Source organism: Branchiostoma floridae, chromosome 6 (assembly GCF_000003815.2).
Source record: "Branchiostoma floridae strain S238N-H82 chromosome 6, Bfl_VNyyK, whole genome shotgun sequence".
NCBI lineage: Eukaryota > Metazoa > Chordata > Leptocardii > Amphioxiformes > Branchiostomatidae > Branchiostoma > Branchiostoma floridae.
The window spans coordinates 14,279,314-14,301,606 of NC_049984.1; the positions used below are offsets into that span (position 1 = coordinate 14,279,314).

General features: G+C 37.9%; 1 protein-coding gene across 2 annotated transcripts in view; it reads right to left on the minus strand.

Annotated features, from left to right (window-relative positions):
- Positions 1 to 22,293, minus strand: part of LOC118417339 — a 63,796-nt gene that overhangs the window by 29,329 nt on the left and 12,174 nt on the right. The window contains exons 1-2 of one of the 2 annotated variants that reach the window (XM_035822885.1): positions 19,417 to 19,438; positions 8,682 to 8,960 (exon numbers count right to left, since the gene is read on the minus strand). In XM_035822885.1, the coding sequence (XP_035678778.1) occupies positions 8,682 to 8,858 (177 nt within the window). In that variant the 5' untranslated portion in view covers positions 8,859 to 8,960; positions 19,417 to 19,438. Of the gene's footprint in view, positions 1 to 8,681; positions 8,961 to 19,416; positions 19,439 to 22,293 lie in introns of those variants that run through there. The other variant, XM_035822884.1, reaches the window with a different exon arrangement.

The following is a 22,293-nucleotide window of genomic DNA, read 5'->3' on the forward strand; positions in this document are numbered from 1 at the left end:
GTGTGTTGCTGTTTATCCTAAGTTATAGTTGTACATATTCAATAAATTTGTAGGAATGTGAACAGTAATAATGTTTGGATCAGAATGCCCCGTTCCACGTTGGTTATGACGCCGTAACACGTACATTCAGGCCAGGCAGGTGGGTATCGCTCCCCTGATTGGTCCGATGCAACTGACTATATGATAATACTTAATATAGATCAAATATCATTAGGGCATGACGCATTAATTTATACTCTTTCCTGATATTACCAATTATTCTAATCATTACATTGCCGTTCATTCATATATCATATTTACTGTTATTTATTTATAACGAGCTCTGTTTAAATCATCTTGCAAACAACTCAGTCACATGTAGAAATAATTTAGGTATTGAAGCCTGAAGAAGATATATGCTTTTATATTTGTGTCAAATTTCATTTCATTTTATGAAAAAAAGAAATTGTCATAAAACTTTTTATTCCTCATATATACAAGATAATTTAACCAAGTCTTATGAAAAGAATTAATTTTAGAGAGACACAGGTCAGGCTGGAAACTGAGTTCATAGTACCTTAAACATTCTGCCGCACTCATTTGTCCATGTCTGTTTTTAATGCAGATTTAAAACTTGGCCTGACCTCTGACCTCCCAATGATGATCCACTGGAATGGACTGATGACTTTTACAGTTTAATCATTTACTGATTATGTTATCATTCAAGTTACTGTTTTCATCATTAACATTACCATTAGGCATTATGATTTATTGAACCATGTTAATTATTTGTTGGTAGCTGACTGGATGTTTATCACTTTGAATCTATTTGCAATGCAGGGCCCCACTGCAAAACAGTGACATTTAGCTGTGCAACCCTGGGCAAAGACAGGAAAAAAGGATTGATAAAATCAGAAGCTCGGACTACCTTTTGACTTTCTTCTGTATTTTAGCTAAAATTAGATAGACTTCAGTTTCTGTAAAACTTGTATTTTGACATGAAAATAATGTTAACTTAAATGTGAATCAGCAAACATGTATTTATCACTGCATGAAATGGAAGAAGAGACCAGTTCTAATTTTTTATCATACATGTAGATGACAAACTCAGTACAATAGAAGACATTCAATAATTGCTGCATGATGATTTTGACAAGCAATTACAAATGTAAGCTTCACATACATGTAGATAGCAATCTGCAAGTTGTTAGTCATAATCAACTCTGACAAAACAGTTGAAATATCTTGTAATCTATGTTTGGCTGCAACTGAACAGGAGAAATTGGAAATCCAAGATGGCGGACACTACACCTGTGCATATGTATGCATGCCCGAATGCCCCGTTAGGACCTGTTCAAAAATCAATGCATCATTCACGCAGCTGCATAGCAAAACAAGTGCAGTCCCAAGTGCACGGAATGCATACAAATTTCCACCAGCACATTTTACATTTTAGAGCAGGAAATTAGAAAGACTCGTCCGGTAGCTAATGACTTAGTGATAAGGTTTGCTTGAAACAATGAACAATATCAAAATGGCTGCCGTTTCTATGACCTTGCATTTGTCCAAGTTCATTACATGGGTGGAAATCAATCCGCAGCGTGGGCTGGCGACGGCCCGCGACGCAAAAGGACCTTGTAGCCGTCTCCGTACATATATGTCTGGTCACATCGTCTTTAATGATGGTATTGATCTCAGGTCAATAGCCCCGTATCCTCTAATCCTCACTAAAGCACTGTTATTTAGGATGAATAAAAGGATACCACTAACAGTAGCTATAAACTTGATGAATGTTAAAGACACTACATGGTTTTATGTATAAAATTTTGTCTCAAGTTTATGTGGAACATTTGTCTGCTGTTAATTGCAAATGGAAGTATGAGGGGTGGTCATACGTTGGATATACAAATTGAACATGCATACATGCTTTCATAGCTTCAAATAATATTATGTCTAAATTTAGATATAAAGGTAGAAATTTAAAGTGCACACGTGTACATGTACAACTAGTGATTACCAAGTTGACTTTTTTTTTAAAGGAAAGCTACAAAAAATAGTTTTCAATGGAAATTGCATATCACAGTTCTTTAGAGAACCTCCAATTTGACAAGTTAAGAACTGAAAGATTATGTTTTCCCATTTTTCCCTACCACAAAATTAAACCCCTGCAAGCTTAAAGGTAAACTTATAGTATTAATTTTCCTAAATGACAGTCAAAGTACTTATATCTATAAAGCAATATAACAAAACATAAATATGAAACAAGATCAGGCCAGCTTGCAAAGAATCCATTGAAAATTCAATGTACAAATAACATACAAAATATTGAATATAGAGACACAACCACAATTTTATTTTTACCAACATTTTGGTGATTATCACCTTCCTCAGGGCAATTCTGACTGGTTCGCATTGTACCAACTTGAAAGCAATATGTGTCACTGCTTACAGATGGTCACGAACGCAAAATATATACAGTGGTTGACACAAAATATTCAATACCTTCCCCACACCACTGCATTATATGTCTACTGAAAATGAAATATTGATCACACTTTTCCCCTATGACCTTTTGGGGTTACTGTAAATACCTTTAATTTTGTAGCAGGAAGAAAACAGTGTTCGTGGACAAAAAACATGTTTTTCAGGCAGATAGGCAGGCAGAAGACAGTCTTTTTGTGGTGGTTTTAAGTTCACAATGAAAGGGTTACCATGGCAACTGTGCATATTAAACCACAGGGGAAATTTCAAAATTTACAGTAAAATTAACATTCAGTATGATGAGGTTATATTCAGATTTTCCTAATAAGTAACTTTCTGAATGGGACTTTTCAAAATTCTTCCATCTACTTTAGTAGTTGCTTCCACCATGCAAAAATCCAAACACCCAATCAAAGGTGTCATGTTTGCATATCCAAATGATGTGGTATTGATGAAAGTGCAGCTCAGGCCAATATCCCCCTGGGATGTTGTCATTATTTTCTTTATGGCGGCATTTCTAATGATTTTGTTGGTAAAAACAAGTAACATTACAACAGGGTGAAGATAGTGATTGGAACAACCAATTTTGCAGTTTACTATTTTACTACAAGCAAATCAATAAGAAATTAACATGGCAGTAAGAAATGAAACTAGATCCCATATCTCCGTAAAATATTTTCTATAGTTGTGAGTTATAAAATAATGCATGTAATATATTAAAATATTTGGCAAACACCAAATCAAGCAATTTGGGAGCCAGCCTGCTATGGAATGAATGCACGGCCAGTGCCAGTATTGGTCCACCAAAACATACTTTCTAAGAAGCCTCTATACTTCAAGACTTCAGAACCAAAGTTTCCCTAACTTGACCAATTCCTAAGGAAACTAAGTACATGCAGAATTTACTGAACCATAGCAACTGTGCTGTGGCCTAACTATGCAACTATTCACAAAGCAGTATCACTATCACAGTGTTCAGACTAACTCTGTAATGATGATAGACAAGAAGAATTCTTCCAAACAAATATGCCTAACTCTTTACTTACATACCGATTACACAGGCTCTCCCTAACTCCACAGACTCAGTGTCCATGGGATAGAGAAATTTTAAACACAAGAAGGACACCTAGTGGTTCAGAAGCATGATTACAATTCGATAGATATCATCATGCTATTTCAAATATCTATAGCAATCAACTGAATATGAGCTACATTGTGTATATGTAGGAATGCAATCTGATTGATTAAATCCAATTGGGGCTTGAAAAACCCTGTTGTCTTCTGGAATACAGGAAGTTACATGAGACATAATACCAAGCCGTATAGTCTGCCAGTAAAATGAAATAAAAATTCAGTTTTTTTTTCTCCTTAATTTCATTGACTACCAATCTTGAACATACAATGTCATGTTTCTTGCTCTTTATCTTCTCTTAGTCTCAGGTTATTTTGTATTAACAAAGAACTTCTAAACAATGTCCTTGCTAAAATTTGTAAAAATGCTAGAAGTGTTCCCCACTGTCTGCAAACTTGCCACACCTGCTATAAGTTAGAATATTGCTCAGAATAGAAGAAGTATTGTATATGAAAACAATGCGCTTTTGCATCCCTCATAGAACTGTATAGCACAGCCTTGGTCTGTTAATTTTGAGGTACTTTTCCCATTATTTCTTGCAACTGCAAATAAAGTACACAGCCCCCCAACTGTAGCATTTCTTGAACTTTCCAAGTCTAAGAAGTATGTACCTAAATCGACAAAAAAAGGCAACTAAGAGTAAGAAACACTTTTGGGGCACAGTAGCAAATCAGGACTACAACCTGATGCCAGCCATCTGCAAGAGAAGATTCCCTATACTGGGGCACACTCTCAGGATGGACCCCTCCAGACTAGGGATGGGTATCGGTACAGAAAATGCAGGTCCAGGTCCGGTTCAGGTCCAGAGGATCAGGTCCAGGTCCGGACCTGAACTTGGACCTGATTCAGTATGTGAAAACGTGTGAATGGATGATACTCAAAACCATGGACCATTTCGCTACAAAGAAGTACGTTTTGTGGAGTATTTGACCCCTGGTTTTCTAAAATCCTGCAAGACTAACTGCCTCTGTATAATTGACTGATAAACTTTGCAGAAATGACTATAAGGTATACTCTGCTTCGCTCTTGTTATTTTCTTCGGCCGGTAAGCCCCAAAATGTGTAAATTCCTGATCACATAATCTCTTTATTTTATAATAGGTCCAACATCAGGTCCAACAATTTTTTTCAGGTCCGGTTTTTCTGGACGGGTCCAATTAGAAAAAAACGGTTTTGTAGTCTGGTACACTGTACCGGTGTGACAGCGATCTCGCCCCCCCAGCGATCTCGCCCCCCTTTAGCGTTTTCGCCCCCCCCAGAACATTACTAGTATTCCCCGGAGGGGTCTTAAGAACGGCTGGTTACTACATATTAGGTGCGCTACCTGGTACTATACTGCACCTGGGAGTAATATAGTTGGTGTTACCTGGTACCTATATGGCACCTTATTACCGTAAGATGTCATACCTTGTTCGGTGCAAACACTACATTGAAAGGACATTTTTTTTGCAGCTGACATTGCAGAGGTGACATGGAAAACAATGCTATTGTGAACGTATAAATCAACACCGTCTATGGTACGGAATACGTCAGCTATATGTTTTCAATTTGTCACAGTATTTTCTTTCTTGTGCAGAAAACATTTCCAAAGCACTAAGAAAAACACAATTGAATAATAGTTTCTCATTATAAATACTATCTACGCACAAGTTCATATACCTGTTGCTAAATGCTACAAAAAACTGGTAAGATACCAGTCTTTAGAAACATGGGTAAAACACCAGTTCCTAAATACTAGAAAAACAGTCATATGGGAGGTGAAGATATCCATAGGGTAGGTGCATACACCAAAATGTGCATTATTCTAATGAATACCTTATTTGCATAATCAATGAAGACATGACATAGTTCTTTTGTGGTCAATTCATAATAGAGACTTCATCTTGGAGATATATAGGTTGCTTGAGGACAGGTGAATACAATGAAATATATCTCATGTCGAGACTCAGGTACATGCAATAAAGGGAATACAAGGGACCCAACCCTCCTTGTCTGAAACAAGTTCAACTATCTTATTGCCATGTACTTACGTTGATATTGATACTATGGATGGAGTTATGTATCAAACTCGTGTACTTATATCATTCTGAAACTGCATTGCGTGATTTATACCAATCAACTTCTAAAATATCATGTAAACCCGTTTTTTTTTGGGGGGGGGGGCGAAATCGCTAAAGGGGGGCGAGGTAGGGGGGCGAGATCACTAACCGGGGAGGGCGAGATCTCTAGTGATTTCGCCCCGGGGGGGTGAGATCGCTAGTGATTTCGCCCCCGGGGGGGCGAGATCACGGGGGGGCGAGAACGCTGTCACACCGGTACCCACCCCTACTCCAGACCTATCAGGCAAATGCTGAAAGCCTATACATGCATGTACAGAACATGTATGTGGGGGGAGAGAACCTACCTGAAGGATATCTGTCCAGGGACTGTCAAAATTTATCTTTCAAACACTTAGCTAGACAAGCCAGAAATAGGCAAGAAATAGGTAAGTATGGTATTTGTTCCAGGCAAATGGTATAAACAACAGTTTACAGGTTACCAAAGGTGCCTACACCAGGCCACTTGATAACGTACATATGATCCCAATGATTTCACAGTGACGCTGTGGTAGGGAAAAAGCTGGTGGTAGGCAAAAGATTGATATGCTTGTTACAACTGGTAATCTTACCTACTAAATATAAGTATCCAATTATCCGGTGCTCAGTAATCTAATATGCTAATGTTCTTTTGGCCTACCAGTCATCAAATATCTGGGATGCAAACTAAAAAGAGATCACATGTATTGCACACTTGTCATAACAGTGACAGTAATAATTATTATGTTACTGCAATATGGATGAAAATCAGTAGGTGGCATGACATGTTCATGCCCAGTCCACAGATCCCTTTTGACATGACAGTTCAAGAATTACAAAGATTTCCCCGCTTTTCATTCAAGCATCAAGCATAATGATGTTTAGGCCTTGGAAAAATGTTGCATTTTTGGTTACCCACCCGACACTATCAAGAACCTACTGACCCTAGCCTTTCTTTTAGACATACAAATGTAAAGAAGTCCAAGGAATTGTTGGCTTGATACCTCAGTGACGAAATTCAAAACAGACTTATATCTCAAACTCAGTTTAGGGCTTTGAACAGCTCATGTAAGAATGTGTAGTAAACTTACACTTCAGTTTATTACAAAATATGATTTTACTTGCAGGTATAATAAAAACAATCATATTAAGGAAAACTACAATAGGGAAAAATCCTTCCTACCGACCCTTATCAGGAATGACTGAATCAGGAAATATAACATTTATTTTGCTGGGTCAACATCTTTTCCATATAGGTCTCATAACTATTTTCATTTCTAAACTCTCCACATCTAACAGGTTATGAGGACATTAAAGAACAGCAAAGGAATAAGTTATATAAAAGTTTCCTAAGACAGGTACGTACAGTCTAAGCTGATGGGTGACAAATTGGCAGCAGTACCATTTCTCCCAACACTACTTTGACACATGATCTGAACTATCATCACTGCCAAGCAATACAAACCTTCTCGCCTGCACAAAAGAAGCGGATTATTGGAAAGCCTTCAATATCAAGCGACGACCAATATTCATCTCAGTCCTGCCAAAGGTTAGCTCCGATATTCTATTTCTGTCCAGATCGTTCCCCGCATTCTATCAAAGCCCTGGAAAAGCGATGGCCCTGAAGCGACGCACGGTAGTTTTAGATGAAACAGTAATCCCCTCGGATTAGACCGCTTCAAGGATTTCTCCTCGGTCGATACTTCTCAAATTCTATTTTCCGCTAAGGCTTTGGGTGAGCTAAGCTTTAACGTGTTAGAACGGTAACGCCTATTTTTCGTAAACAGGGAAAATTGTTGTCTAGTGTTGGCAGCAGGCCACCATGTTTTAAAATGACACAACAACTACGTATATTTTGGAGTTAGAGCTCTTCCTTCTCATCATAGTGATGTTTTAGCTGCCCTCGGGTCATTATCAGATATTTTGCGTAAAGAAAGATCCTTATTTTTTTGTCCATAAGAAAGAGCACCATCAGCATAGCAAGCACTTGCCTGTACAATTCATATGGATGGTTGTTTGATTTTGCAATGCATGTCTCATCATAATGATAATATAACAGGTATGTTATTGAGTCACAAATACGTACGCTCTTATTTTTTTTCTTCAAAATGCTAAAAAAATTGAAAACCTTAAAAATTCAACCTACTAGCAACAGACAGAAATGGCAAAAGGTATTCGACCATAGAGGTTACAAGTTCGTACTGTTAGTCAAGCATTTTGAAGAACTTTCTTTTTGCTCTTTTTTTTTTACTATGTGTAGTCAAGCTATCAATTCAAATGCAATTCAATCTGTACAACTGGATAAAATTCTAATATTCACTTTCGGATGTTTCAAGCGACTCCTTCACTCTTCTGCAGTGCCACCAGAATGAACTGGCAGAACATATCAATACTTAGTCTAATATATCCAACTGGAAAGTAAAAATGGCGAACAGTTCAAAATAACTCATTAAGATTTTATGCAAATGTCACTCATGTTTGGATAGTTCCTACATGTATGGTAGGACAACAGCATAAGAAATGTTGTCCTTTGCGTTGCAAAGTGGGGTCTCATGTACTGGACAGTTCTACCCAAAGTCCTCTCTTCCAGTTTAAGGTGGGGTTAACTGTAATTCTGTAAAGTCCATTCCCAGAAAACATTGACAACTGTAATTCTGAAGAGAATTCTGTTAATGCTAATTCTGCTTTATTGATGGGGTAACCTATATCCATTGTTTTAAAAAGCAGGGCATTCAGAGACAACAAGTTTGAGTTTCACTGACTGCATAAGTTTGACGAACGTTGGTTTCAACTTGCAATACTTTCAAAATAGTAACAGTTTGTGCATCTGCTAGTTAGGCATCCATTGACCACGGATATAGGTTACTCCACAGACAAAAGTGAACAAGAGTTACAAGAACTAAAGCGCTGATCCTAACCTTCTATATTTTCATTCAACAACTCATCACCATTGAGTACAATGACCTTTGAGAACAACATCACTGTTAATAGAACTTGTCAGGTGTGATTGATTACCTGTGCGAGAAGAAGTGTCATCAACGCCAGCACCATGAAATTTGTCCCTCCTGCAAAATCCGTGACCTTGTCGAATCTGAAGGTCGCCGCTATGCCGAAAAAGAAGATCTGCATGGCCGCTGTGATGATGGCGCATAGCAGGAGATTGTTGGGGTCCACAAAGTGGATGGGTTTCATGGCGGCAGCTGTCAATCACTGTCAATCAAATCAAGTCCTGCCAATCACTGCCACACCCATCGAGTGTCCTTCTGCGGGAATCACGGCATGTTTGCAGCAAGCCTGTAAGGGGGGAGGAAAAGAGAATGGTATTAGCGGTGAAGAACCGTGGGGTCAATTCTCAAAACCATTAGTACGAGCCACGCTGTGGGGAAAAAGATTTTAACTGGCATGGTTGCCAATTTCCCCATCCGAGTCGTGGATCAGTTCCAAGGCAAGAAAAGAGCAGATATATGGGAGAGATAAGCACACTACCGTGGTTCCACTGCATGTATATCAAAGCCATTGGCATCTGTACAGCATATCGAAAACAGACTATTCACTTTAGCAGTACACAAGATAAATCAAAAGCAGCACCTCCATTTTCTATTCCTCACATATGCAAAGAGCACCTTCTTATACCTTTACGGATTACATCAGATTTTCCATTCTGTTTGTAGAATTCATCTGAGATTGGTTCGCAGTTCTAGCTCGGCCGTGCACTCTAATTTGTTCTGACTGGCTGATTTGAATTCACCGCAACATTCAGAGCATCCTATACACGATTCTCGTGGAAAACGTTACACACCACATTAATTGGTAGCTGGAACAGGAGACACAAGGGGGGGCGTTTGTTGTTGTGCCAGGCATAGAATCTGGAGACAGCCGGAAAGACACATAAAAGTCTTTGTGTAGAATGCCTAATGTACCGTAATAAAAGGAGTGATAAAAGTCACAGCTGAATAGCAAAGTGCGACAGAATATTTGCCCTATTGTGTAATTTGAATACATTTTTATATGCTTTTAACACAGAATTATTTTCAAGTCTATTGTGATATTTTTTATTACTAGAAAAGCTAGACCTTTTTTTTTTAAATAGATTTTTAAAGATTACTAAAACACTTGCTCCAATATCTAAACAATGTCACAATTGTAACTTATGATCATTATCTTATCATATTTATGTTTACAAAAATTGTTCTACATGTACTATAACAGATGTCATGACATATCTAAAGGTATGACAATGTCTGGCATATGTGTGTATGAATATATGTAGTTGTGGGATGCCAAATTTATAGGCTATCAGGATCTAGAAAATACATAAATCAAGCCCTGTCTACAAATGCAGAGCTTTCTTTAGGCTTTCCTTGGTTCCTAGATTTTAACAAAACTTAACCAATAAAAGCTTAACTGGAAGATTTAAGTCCAGGTTTGTGTCTTGGTGCTGTCAGTATTCTGAAGGTGTATATGGTAACATTCAAGTTTTCCTCAATATACTTTCACTTAATAACATCTGAGAACCAATAAATCAAATTGGTGTGGCCTTCCATTTTATCTACCAGGCTGTAATGTACACTTTCTTATTGCCTCTAATCTCGTATCAATTCTGTAATTTTCATCATGAAAATCCACGTCATCTAGTTTATATCCTGTATGACAGTTAATCAGACATCTGCTTCAGCGGAGACTTAGCACCAAGTAATCTCCGCTCCTACTGCCCTATCTCACTATTCATTCCCACCACAGATCGATAAGTTGTTACTTTTTCTTGACATTCAAGAAGGGTGCACATGGGTGACCCGGGATGTCCCTGTGGCTCAACTGGTAGTATCAGCCTCACAGTTGACCTCATGGTTCTAATTAGTTGGTAACTAGGAGACCACAGTTCAATCCTGTGTAGGCATCTCCATTTGTGCTGCACCCACAGAAGGGTTGAAAATAAGTGTCCCTTGTTTGAGGAGGCAAATGTATCTCTAGCACATCAAGGATAAAGGCCTACAAGCCCCTCCCTGAAAAAAAAATACCTGGCAAGTGAAACAACAAGGAAACTTGCTGCCATATGTGGCATAAAACATTTCAAAGGCCTGAACCCAGACACACACATGGGTAGCCATGCGTGTGCGAATATATGCATTTAGACATAGCCTTCCTCCCCAATAGATTGTTTTTGGGAAACTTCCTGTTCCGGCTATTACTCGCAATGAATGCAATATTACTGTAATTTTGCAGTTCAGAGGAAATTTAGGGCAGTTTTTGATAGTGTTTTGCATCTGCTACAGATGGTAGCTACCAGTATCCATTATGGCTAAAACATCTGGACATCAACCTAATACCCATTTCAAGATGTATATGTACTACATTGTATCAGTAACATAAATGGCTTGCATCTTTCTGGAGATATGCAAATTTGGGAAACGATGTTATTTGTATAAGTTTAAAGTTATATCTTTGTCACATTGATGAAGGTTAAACAGCCAGGCAATAAGATTACACTTACAAGCAACTCATAAGACCAAATTTCCTCAGAGTCCCTGACGAAAGACAGTTGATGCTGTCTGAAACATCTGTTTCCAAAACCACATCCAGTTGCTTGAGTAATTGCCTTTTCATCACACAATTCCCATATCATATACAATGTATCAAATAACACTGGACAATTCAATATTGGAAAGACATCAGCCATTCGGAACCTCAAGCCAAGTTGGACATCAATGCATAGCTATTGGTGTAATGAGCATGGATACATGAAAATTCTTATTCTGCAATGTTTACATCTTAATATATTGTTGCAATTTCTGTCTGGATATCAACTACCTGGTAATGTACATGTAGGATTGAGAATGCTTATGATATAATATTGACTACACAATTTATTTCACACCCTCCTAGAATGTATTCTTTTAGTCTTACCCAGCCAAGTTCAAGCACTGTGTAAATATAGCTGAAGGCATTCCACTAGAACAGCAGGCTTCCAAAGGTTAGAAATGCCTATTAAATGGGATGGTGTTTAATTTCACACCCGCCTGATCCTATCATATTAATCCCTGATTCATGCACACTATCGGTTAACAAATAAGACAAATTCTTACGTGACACCATATCTAATCTTAGAAATCCCTATAAATATATCAAATCATACTTTTCTGGTGATTGATGCCATAATAAAACCTGACGATTTGCAGAATACTTCAACAAGTTTATGTACCATTTCAGAATTAAAGCGTTTCCCAATATTCTCCTCAAAGGTAACCTCAGGCCATCTTAACTTTTATCCCGCAAAGGTAGCTATTTGGCACTACATTTGTATTGGATATAGGGTTTGTCAGCAGTGTGAGGGTTAAGTTAGATATACATTATACATGAGACACTTTCCATGTGGGTCTATAATGCAGTCTTCATTGATCATTTGCTGTAATGACAAGGTAAAGCCCCGGTCACAAAGCGCGTACGATTCCTTGCGATTCCTTCCGATGCGCAGGATAATCGCAGTGCGACGTAAGTCGGAAGAAAATCGGAAGCAATGGTTTAAGTATATAAAGCCGTGGTCACAAAGCGCGTAGTGGATCGTACGATGAGGTCATAAGAGCGTGCCTGCGTCAATCGCAGTGGATCATAGTAAATCGGGGAGCGTCGTATGGCGAAAAATAGAGCTGAAATGGATTTTGAACATGTTCAAAATTTCGCTATCGTCGTAAGATTTTATTTGCCCCCATAGCAGAGTTCATTACGGCAATTTTTGTCTACTGATGAGGTTATAGATTTATGATTTTTTAGCATGTTGTGATGGTTTCAGTTTTCCCTGATATTGTCGATATTGACGAAAAGGGGAAATATATCAGTCGCAACTGCCACAGTCGCAACCAGAGAACAGCGCGCCACGCACAGGTGATGCAGACAAATTGTTTGATCGCTTCATGCACGTGAGTTTATAATTAGATCAAATCTCAGCTCTCGTCGGTCTTGGGTCAGTTTACCATAATCGTAATAACCATGGGGACAACTCGAACATAAAGGCAGGCTCTATGAGTCGGAAATATATATGATATAATTCTTATCATTTGATTTTTGTATGATGCCATCTTTTTGTTGATAGCATATCATGATCATGACGATCTTCGAAAGAGCCTGACACGTAGAGCCGGCAAGCAGACCGAGATAACCATACCAGTACTCACGCTTGATTTGAACTTTTGCTTGTAATACTCTTGTTGTCATGGTCTTTTTAAATTTATTTTTACAGTTAAAGATATTATAGGAAGGTATTAAACAGCTATGTCCACATTTTGTTGGTTAAAGAAGCACAAAAGCGGTCAGACGGCTATACGAAGAGACACAAGTGAAAAATCGTGCGACGCTGGAAAAATTTTGAACACCATCCGATGCGTTGCGATGGCTTGCGATGCTTACGATTTTCTTGCGATGTACTGCGCTCATCGTACGATATGCGGAATAGTCCATCGCAAGGAATCGTACGCGCTTTGTGACCGGGGCTTTAAGCAAAGATTTCTCTATACATAAGGTCATGTTGATTGCATTATAACTATTTCTGCATATGACATCTGTGCATGCATCAATTTTCATTAAAAACACACACATAGATTTCATAATGAACTTCAAGGTTATTCTTTTCTTTTTTTTATTCACAGCTGGCATCAGTTTTGGGTTCTCAGAGTATATGAGCCATATACATGTAATCAACTTAACATGACCCAAGTAAAATCAGTATCAAGAAGATGGGGTATTTGAATTAATGTCAAGTTTATGATCACAATCTAGAATCCTTCATGACCAACGACTGGATTATGGACAGAAATAGTTGGTTACTTTGAATTTATGCTCAAGGGTGAATCAGATACTGTCAAATGGAAAACGTATGTAGAGGTTATTTTCATGGTAAGGAAAAAAGGGAGTGTTTGCCGTTGTTTTTCAGTTGGAGGTTAAAACAAGTGGGTAGGTAGACAGACGACAGGACATAAATGTTTGTAGTGATTTTAAGTTCACAGTGAAAAGGTAACAGACAAAAATAGATCAAACAATTTCTTTTACAGTATGTCATATTTCACAAGTTTGAAATGTCAAATACATCATTATATTCATTTTGACCCTATCATTGGTATAACTTGGTATACAAAAAACACCATCCGCTGAATATCCCCTACCCTTTAGTTTAGCATAAATGTATCCATTGATCTCAAAACCACAGGTTGTACCAATTTTCAGGTAGGTTTGGGTTCAGTGTGGCAGGTGATCACCTTCTGTTGTGGTCTGTGTGGCCGGAGTACCTGGTCAGCTGGGATAACCATCCATACAAACCACAACTGTTCATTCAGCACCAAGGTCAAATCTAACATTATAGTACATGGCTGCAAACAGTACTGTTTCTCCTGTCTCTAATATCACAGGCTGCCAGGATTTTGTTCCCTGGTTCCTTATGAAATAGTACAATTGCCTGCAGTGACTCAAGGCAACACTTTTTTTCAGTCCTTTCCTTTTATTGATTGGATATTCCACATAAGGAAAATCATGGCACAAATACAAAAGAAGTGGCAATCATGTGTAGGGATGGTGGAAAACAAGTCCACAAATTGTGATATTTTGTTAGATGTTGTTAGTAGCTGTTTTGTTAAGTAATTTGGACCCAACTGTTTAGCACTGAAGCCCAAAAGTGATTAACATGAAGTCGAGCAGACAGTATGTAAAACAACCTTGTTCATAGTTAGACGTTCACTTTTGATGACTAAGACAACAAAAGGTGTGACACATTCATGCTATTGTTTGAAGCCTTTGGAGGCAGCTATTTAGCACTTATGTTGTATCAAGTTGAAAGGCCCTGTCATGCTGTGTATCTGTCTAGTGTTTGTGTCTGGGTTTTGGAATAAAAGAAAGCCGGGAGTTGGAAGTTAAGGACAGTTGGACAGAGGCTTCGGTGAGAGAAGGAAGCAGAGAGAGGGTCCCAACTCACAGCTCCCGTGCGTGTCTAACGGCATGACTGTGTCCTGTGTGTGTGCTTTCTTAGTCCTGTAGTTTAAACGTTCCTCGTGCAGCATTCAAAGAACCTGGGGCCACAACACCGGCCCCTTACACATGCATAACAAGAATATTGCAACACAAAGTCAGGAAACAACCGTCTGTGATCACAAAAAATAGTGAGAACTCCTATCAATGTAAACAAAAAATTAACAGAACTTAAAATTCAGGACAAACATTTACCCCTCTCCATACATGTATATGGGTCTTGTCTTTTTACGATATTTTTTAAAAAATTCTATAGACATAAGACTGAAATAGATACTGATATATCTAATTGCTTTTAACAATATTCTGATACGTAGCATTTCCTTAAAAGTATGATGAGATCTATTGCAACAGTTTGAAAATTCTTAAACTTGAAGAGACACAACTTTCTACATGAGTGAATGTCCCACTAACAATGGATGTATCAATTGACCTGAATCAAGCCTTTCTTTACGAAATCCTGAGAAAAGGACAGCATAAATTACTCAATGATATAGATAATATATCATGAATGTATTGATATGCTGCTTGGCACATTAAGTTATGCATACCTGAAGGCAACCATTATTATTCAGATAAATACAGATGGTGACAAATAAATTAGCGTGCCATTGACTATTAAAAGATGCCCACAGAATACTAAAAACAAAATCAATAAATTTTCTCGCCAAACGTGATAAATTTTGCTGACATAGACAGCCATTGAAATGGCATTATCCATTGCAGTTCATCCATAATACAACATATTTAGGAAAAATTGATACTGAGGTTGAATGTCAGATATGACAAATTATTAAAACAAATTCACATTTGAAGAACATGATACAAGAATCCGTGAATAGTTTCATTAAGTTTGTAAGTCACTGAATAACAAAATTGTTTGTTCACAATCAATCATTCAACCGGCATCTGGGTGATTGTCTGTCACCTTCCTCAGTGAACCAATTCTGACTGGGTCACATGGTACTGCAGCATAGGTGTCACTGCTTACAGATGCGGTCATAAACTTTATTTACATGAACAGTGTGGTGTTTACAATGTGGTCCCATACATAAACATCAATGAAAAGTCAGTCAAATAAAACACTTGGTTGTGAATCGAAGAATCTTGATATGATTTCATGATACAAGAAAAACAAGACGAAAACGAAGATGAAAATAGAATGCAACCAGACAACCCTACATTACTAGCTTATTCTTTCCTGCTTGCTATATAATGTATGATGCACACATATGTGCACATACACACAACACACACATACACATTTACCACACATGGTAAATGTAGACCACACATACACACATTCTCTTCAGGTCATTAATAAAAATTACCTCATCAACATCTAAAATTACCTGTACACTTTGTCACCAGCCTTCCCCAATATAAGAAAGGCCCATCAGAGACAACTGTGGCTTTCCTTTCCAAACTGAACTCCCCTGTGAACAGGAATCATTGCACTGAGACTGTTTTGGCATGTCCTCTGAGCACCATGCCACCAGGGGCTAGTTCACATGCTGTGATGGATGCCGTGTGGTTCATACATTCTCATAGAAATTATAGTTATAATATGCAACACTAATGATTGCAGTTTTAGGGGACCTAAACCTACATAACTTCTTCCTAATATCAAGGCTATCTGCTACCAAAAAATCAAGGCCATAGATTGTTTAGGACAAAAGATTAAAAAAACAGAAGTTCTGCTGCAGTACTGAGGTCACACAACAGGGAGACCAAAACAGACCTTTACCTTCGTCCTCCACATATTGAACGTCATCATCCATTTGGAGGTCCTAATAATGACAATATATGAAAACACAGGCACACACACAAGCATAGACACACAAATCCAAAACAGGACCTCAATTTTCATGGAGGTAAAAGGTATCTTTTGTCTTACTGTGTATCATCTCCTTATGTGGTAAGGAGAATATACCCATTAAGATTCACTATCCACATTTTGAAAAATCCACAGTACAAAGTAAATTTTTACATGAGGACAATTGTCATAAATGATTTATTGTATTTATAAATATCATTTACATCATTTTTCTCAATACATTTTGTTAACGAAAATGAACAATTTTGACAAATTTTTTAAGCAGATGGAGATCGTTTTCTTGCAGATAATAGATTCAAGGTTGGGACCCCAGCTGCATATGTTACTGTTAGAGTGTAATTATATGACTGGTATCAGGGCAAGACATTGGACTTGGTCCAAGTATACGGAGACAGGCATTGTTATAAGTACGGACCCCTAAGGTGGCATGTCAAAGTTTGTCTGCGCTAGGGGAGCCCATAATTGGTCGCCATCTGACCTAAAAACATAAATCTTCATAAGCATCCTGGGAATTGCACTTAGTTCTAAGGCTTTGTAAAGGCACACAGATTAAGCTATTAATATGTCTCCGTACAGGCTCAATGTCTCTGTTGTTGAGCAATGGGAGAAAGGGGGAGGGGGCCGGGAAGCAAGGCTCAATGATGCATGAATATTGTGTCTAGCTACAATGTAGAAGAGAAACATGTACATGTACTACTATTTTCAGATGTACTGCTTCTTCTTCAGATGTTCCTTTCGTCCTGTACACAACAATATAAATAAAGGAGCATGCAGTAATGTTTGACTGGCAGAGTATGTGTTGACAGAAAATAAACATAACATCAACTCACGCCAAAGAACATGTATCGGGAAGCCATATGGTTCAATGTCCGTGCATCCATCTGCCGCGGCTTGATTTCTGGGTTTGCCCCAGCTCGGACATGTCATGAGGGATTGCATACGTCAGTTTGGATGGTGACGTAAAGCCGTGTATTAGAGAGCTTCAAGGCATAAGCCTCAAGTGTCAAAGCTCTTCATACAAAAGAACACAACACACTTTAATCGCAAAGAGCAGAGGGTGTTGTCTAAATAATACAAGCATCATACATGTAATTTCTGCTTGGTCTGAGACAGGCCACTTTACCATTACCTTAAAACTCCAAACATCTATTATCACCTGATGCAGTCACTGTACTTAAATATTTATGACTGTTATCTACTCTCATGATTCTGATGCAGTAATTTCATGATTTATTAAGTCCAGATTAACAGAACTCTTAATAGCTTCAAGGAGACGAAAATAGGGCTGTCTGGCTACAGACTATATCATTAGAAGTTCCTAGTTACAAATCAAAGCAATCTAATAACCGTAGACAATACAATCATCGTCTTATTCAGCTGGAGAAATCATAATTATCTGCTTCCAGCTGTGATGTTATGCTCTGCATATTAGTTTTTACTGAAAAATGAATTGTGCATATACGTGACACTGTACAAAACAAGGCAACACCAATTTAAAAGGTTGATTCTTGGATTTTAACAAATTGCTTTACTGGAATAAACATAATAAATAGCCTGGGGACCAGGTTTATGCCCTAATGGAGCATCTAGTTTTATGGAGTAAATATATTCCCTACCTTCTACTTGTTACGTATCATGAACGCCTGCTATTTCATCACCTTAAAACATCCGAGGACCAAGTTAGTAAATTGGTATGGCCTAATTTCTAAACAGTAACGAATAAAGATGAAACAGAGAACTTATATCTCTGAAGGCCCCTTGGGAGCAAGCTTAATCATTTCATAGATACACAATAGACCAATTTTCCAATAAGTATGTCGAAGCTTCAGCTTATATACATGTATGATACGCAGTATTAGGTCTATGTTGTAATTCTTAAATAGCAATTTTGCAGCAGAGCAGAATTTTATAGCTTTTTATTGTCTGAAGTTAGAAATATGCTACCTTGTTGATTAAAATGCACCATGAAGCAGTAAAAATGCTGTGTTCCTTATATTGCAAACCCATATGAACTGTGGGGAGAGCTTACAATGTATGGCTGTAAATTAGTAATCTTATCTTAATATTAAACGCTTCTATCATAAGTCAACATAAAGCATTTCCCAAGGCGACAGGAATCATTTTGCTCTTGTGAAAATCATGCCAAAATTACGCTTAAAATTTTCTACAAATTGCTCATTTTGACAGGAGAAAGTTTTAATGTCAAACCATACAAATGATGCCTCAAAGTTCCCTGCTCTCATTGATTCCATTACTTTGTACCTAGCTGCCTTAACAAGTGAAATGTCAAGAAAATTATCTTGCAAATTAGGTGTGACATACACAATCTTCTACAGCTGATACAAGTCATGGTGACCTTTAACACATTTAACACTTTGAGCAGTTAAGATAAGGATAAAGTGATGTTGATTTTTACCCCTTTGAATCAGCTTGCAAGTAAACAAAAAAAACGTGTATGATACATGTTTATAGGCATAAGAAGTATGATATCATAAATGATCTATCTAAAAGAAATTAGCTGCTTTTTGCATTTGTGTTACTAGCACAAGAATGAAATGTCACTTTTACTTACATATGACATGCTCAATCCTACCCCAATTTTAGATAATGCCTTTTCCACACATCTTGTAACTAATTTAGACATCCCTTAAAGAAACCATATTCTTATCTTCTACAAGCTGAATTAAAAATACTATTACAACATTTAACGTACCAGAATGGTTATGATAAAACAGGAATATGTTGCATGTCCCAAAATAACTTCAATGAAATATAAACAGTCACTTACTATCATGGTGAACATAAGGCTCTCCCATTACCCACCAAGCTTGCATGATTGCCCAAACATGTCATCCGACCCACAGATCGCGCACTAAATCATGATTAGAGTATCCCCATGATTACCTGCTAATGGCGAACACCCGTCTCTCCCCTCCCCACCGAGCGCGATACATCCGGATCGTTTCCAGCGTACCGCTCTTCCCCCGCCGACAGCCTTCCTGAGCTCGCCTAACCCCGGCTGCACCCGGAATAATTGATGAGGTATGCCGCTGATGGGGCAATCGATCTGCCGGTGTACCTCTCAGATTGAAGGGTGATTCATTATAGGGTATCCTGAGACGCCCCAAGAAATACCCTTCTTAACGCCTGAAACGCCTGGCTACTACGGAAGCCTGGAGATAATAACCTTATAAACAAACACGGTATTCTAAAGATTCTGTACATTCTACATCAGTTGATAACAGGTGATTTATAACAATCCAACAAAATCTGAGTAAAGTCCTTCCTAACTCCTAAAACAATCACCTGCCATGGAAACCTTCAAATGAAGGAACACAGCATTCTAAACAGGCTTATATCAGGTCGATGATTGATAGGAGTCAATTGATAACATTCCATCAGCATCTCTAGACATTCCAACACACTCTGAGAAGAATCCTTCATATTATACAATGTAGCACCTGAAACAAGTGGCTATTCTTTTTTACTCGGAAGTTGGAGACATAAAACCTTATAAAGAAATGCAGTTTCTAAAGAGGCTTACATCACATCACATCTCAGAATGATAGTCCCTGATTCATAACAATATCTCCAGATGCCCCAACACACCATTAAAAGCCTAATACCTGAAACAAGTGGCTGTCATGGAAACCTGGAGATTAGAAACACAGTATCAAAAAGAGACTTACATCACGTCCTAGGTTAATAGGAGCCAATTCACAAAAATATTTCCTGATGTACAAACACAGCGCAGAATCTTAACACCTGAAACAAGTAGCAGCCTATGATGCTAACACATGGACAAAAACAGTTACAAAGAAATGAAGTATTCTAAAGAGACTTACATTGTCTCAGACTGATAAGAGCCGATTCATAACAATATCTCCAGATGTCCAAACACACTTGGAGAAGACTCCCTTGTAACAACTGAAACAAGTGGCTGCCATGAAAACGTGAGGACGGAAACTTGAACAATAGAAGCATTCAGGAGAAATGAGCATACCACGTCACAGGGTCAAGCACAAGTTCAATGTCTCGGTGCGTTATCCCTTCCCTGATCTCCACCCTCCCTGCTGGGGAGGCACACTGACTTGGCAGCCACACATCCGTGTGCTAATGTGCCAACAGGGACCGCTGCCTTCCATTCAAATGTTTCCTCCAATTGGAAGTGATAGGTGGATGCAAAGCAGGGATAAAGAATTTAAGAGGGAAGCATTGCCCCGAGATCAACAAGGTTATTCTGCTTCGGTTCTCAATGTGTCATTTGGGCAGAGAGAAAATAGAATGATGGATGGGTGGGGTTTTGTGGAGAAGAAAACTGTCAAAAGTCAGGGTCGAAGCTTGCCTTCTAATGAACCTGTCACAATCATTTGTTTTGTGCTGTTCTGAAATCTTCAGACTTAAACCTTATTCATTTTAACCTTGCATTGTTTTTAAACCTAACACTCCTTTTGTTTTCCTCTTCTTTTGAAGCTGAACTACCATATGGTCCCTATAGTTTGCCAGTAACTGTTGTAGTTGATGTACCCTAAAACTGATTCAAATATGTAAATAAAAAAAAGGCTTGTAAAAAGAAAAGTTACCTTTATCATGCATCTACAAATTGAAGTAGTCAGGAAGGTTGAACAAATGACTAAGCAAACATCATATATGATGCACATAACAATTGATTCTTCATTTTTGTTCTTTCATATCTTCTACTTTGACTTTGACATGGCTTTGGCATTCTAGGACACTGGTATTCACTTTCTGATATATTTGCAACAAAGAGTTTATCTTTTCTTATTTTGCAGCAGCTTTGTATGATTTACAGTGTTGTCGTTAAGATAATTTTGAAATGGACAACATTGATGTGCACACGGATGTCATCTATATAATGGAATAAACATACTTTTAGCATAATAGTGAAAAATAAGCATGAATGATGGGCAGATTCAACAAGTCATAAAGCATCATCGTAAGTAGACTACAGCTTATGAATGAAAGATACAGATGATGACATCAGCTTTCTTCAAACCATACAAAAACATACTTAAGCATGTAAAGAGGATACAAAGCCAGACAAAATGCCTGTCATACAAGTCAAGGTAGAAAAGATCAGTAAAAGAAGATACTTATCCATCCATATAGATGTACATGTAAAGATTCATATCTAGAAAGATCTCTAACTGTAAAGACCATTCATGTGGTAAATTTCTGGGAGATCTACTTTGCCCTTTTGCAATGCTCTCTGATACTTCAATGGAGTCCTGAAAGGCTAAATTCAAACTTCTGTGAATAGTTTTGTCAGGTTGGTAAACGACTTGATAACAATCTTTTCTTCACACTCACATATTTTTAAAGACCCAACATTTCAATGACTATCTATCATACTAAGTATTCTTCAGGGCAAGAAATCATGTTGTTAGTTATCTATTCATTGTTAAAAGAAAGTGAATATGATATAAATCTTACACTTCGACCAGAAGCACACATTTTGATGTCCATCCTCTCTTTACAGTTTATTGGAGATAAAGCACAGTTGGGTTGTTTTGTTTTAAACTACTAATTCAAATGTTTCAAGCCCACTAATACAGTCAAAATGACTACCACATTAATCCCTATTCAGTTACAGTTGCACTGTCAATATGCAGATAGGTTTTTAGTTCAAAGACAGTGTTACAATGACTCAGTATCATTAGAGTAATTACAGAACACAAAGATTGAAAATATCGCAGCTCCTACACAAAGAGGGAATGACAATTATTTTTGTCTGATCAATGCCAACATAATGCATCTCAG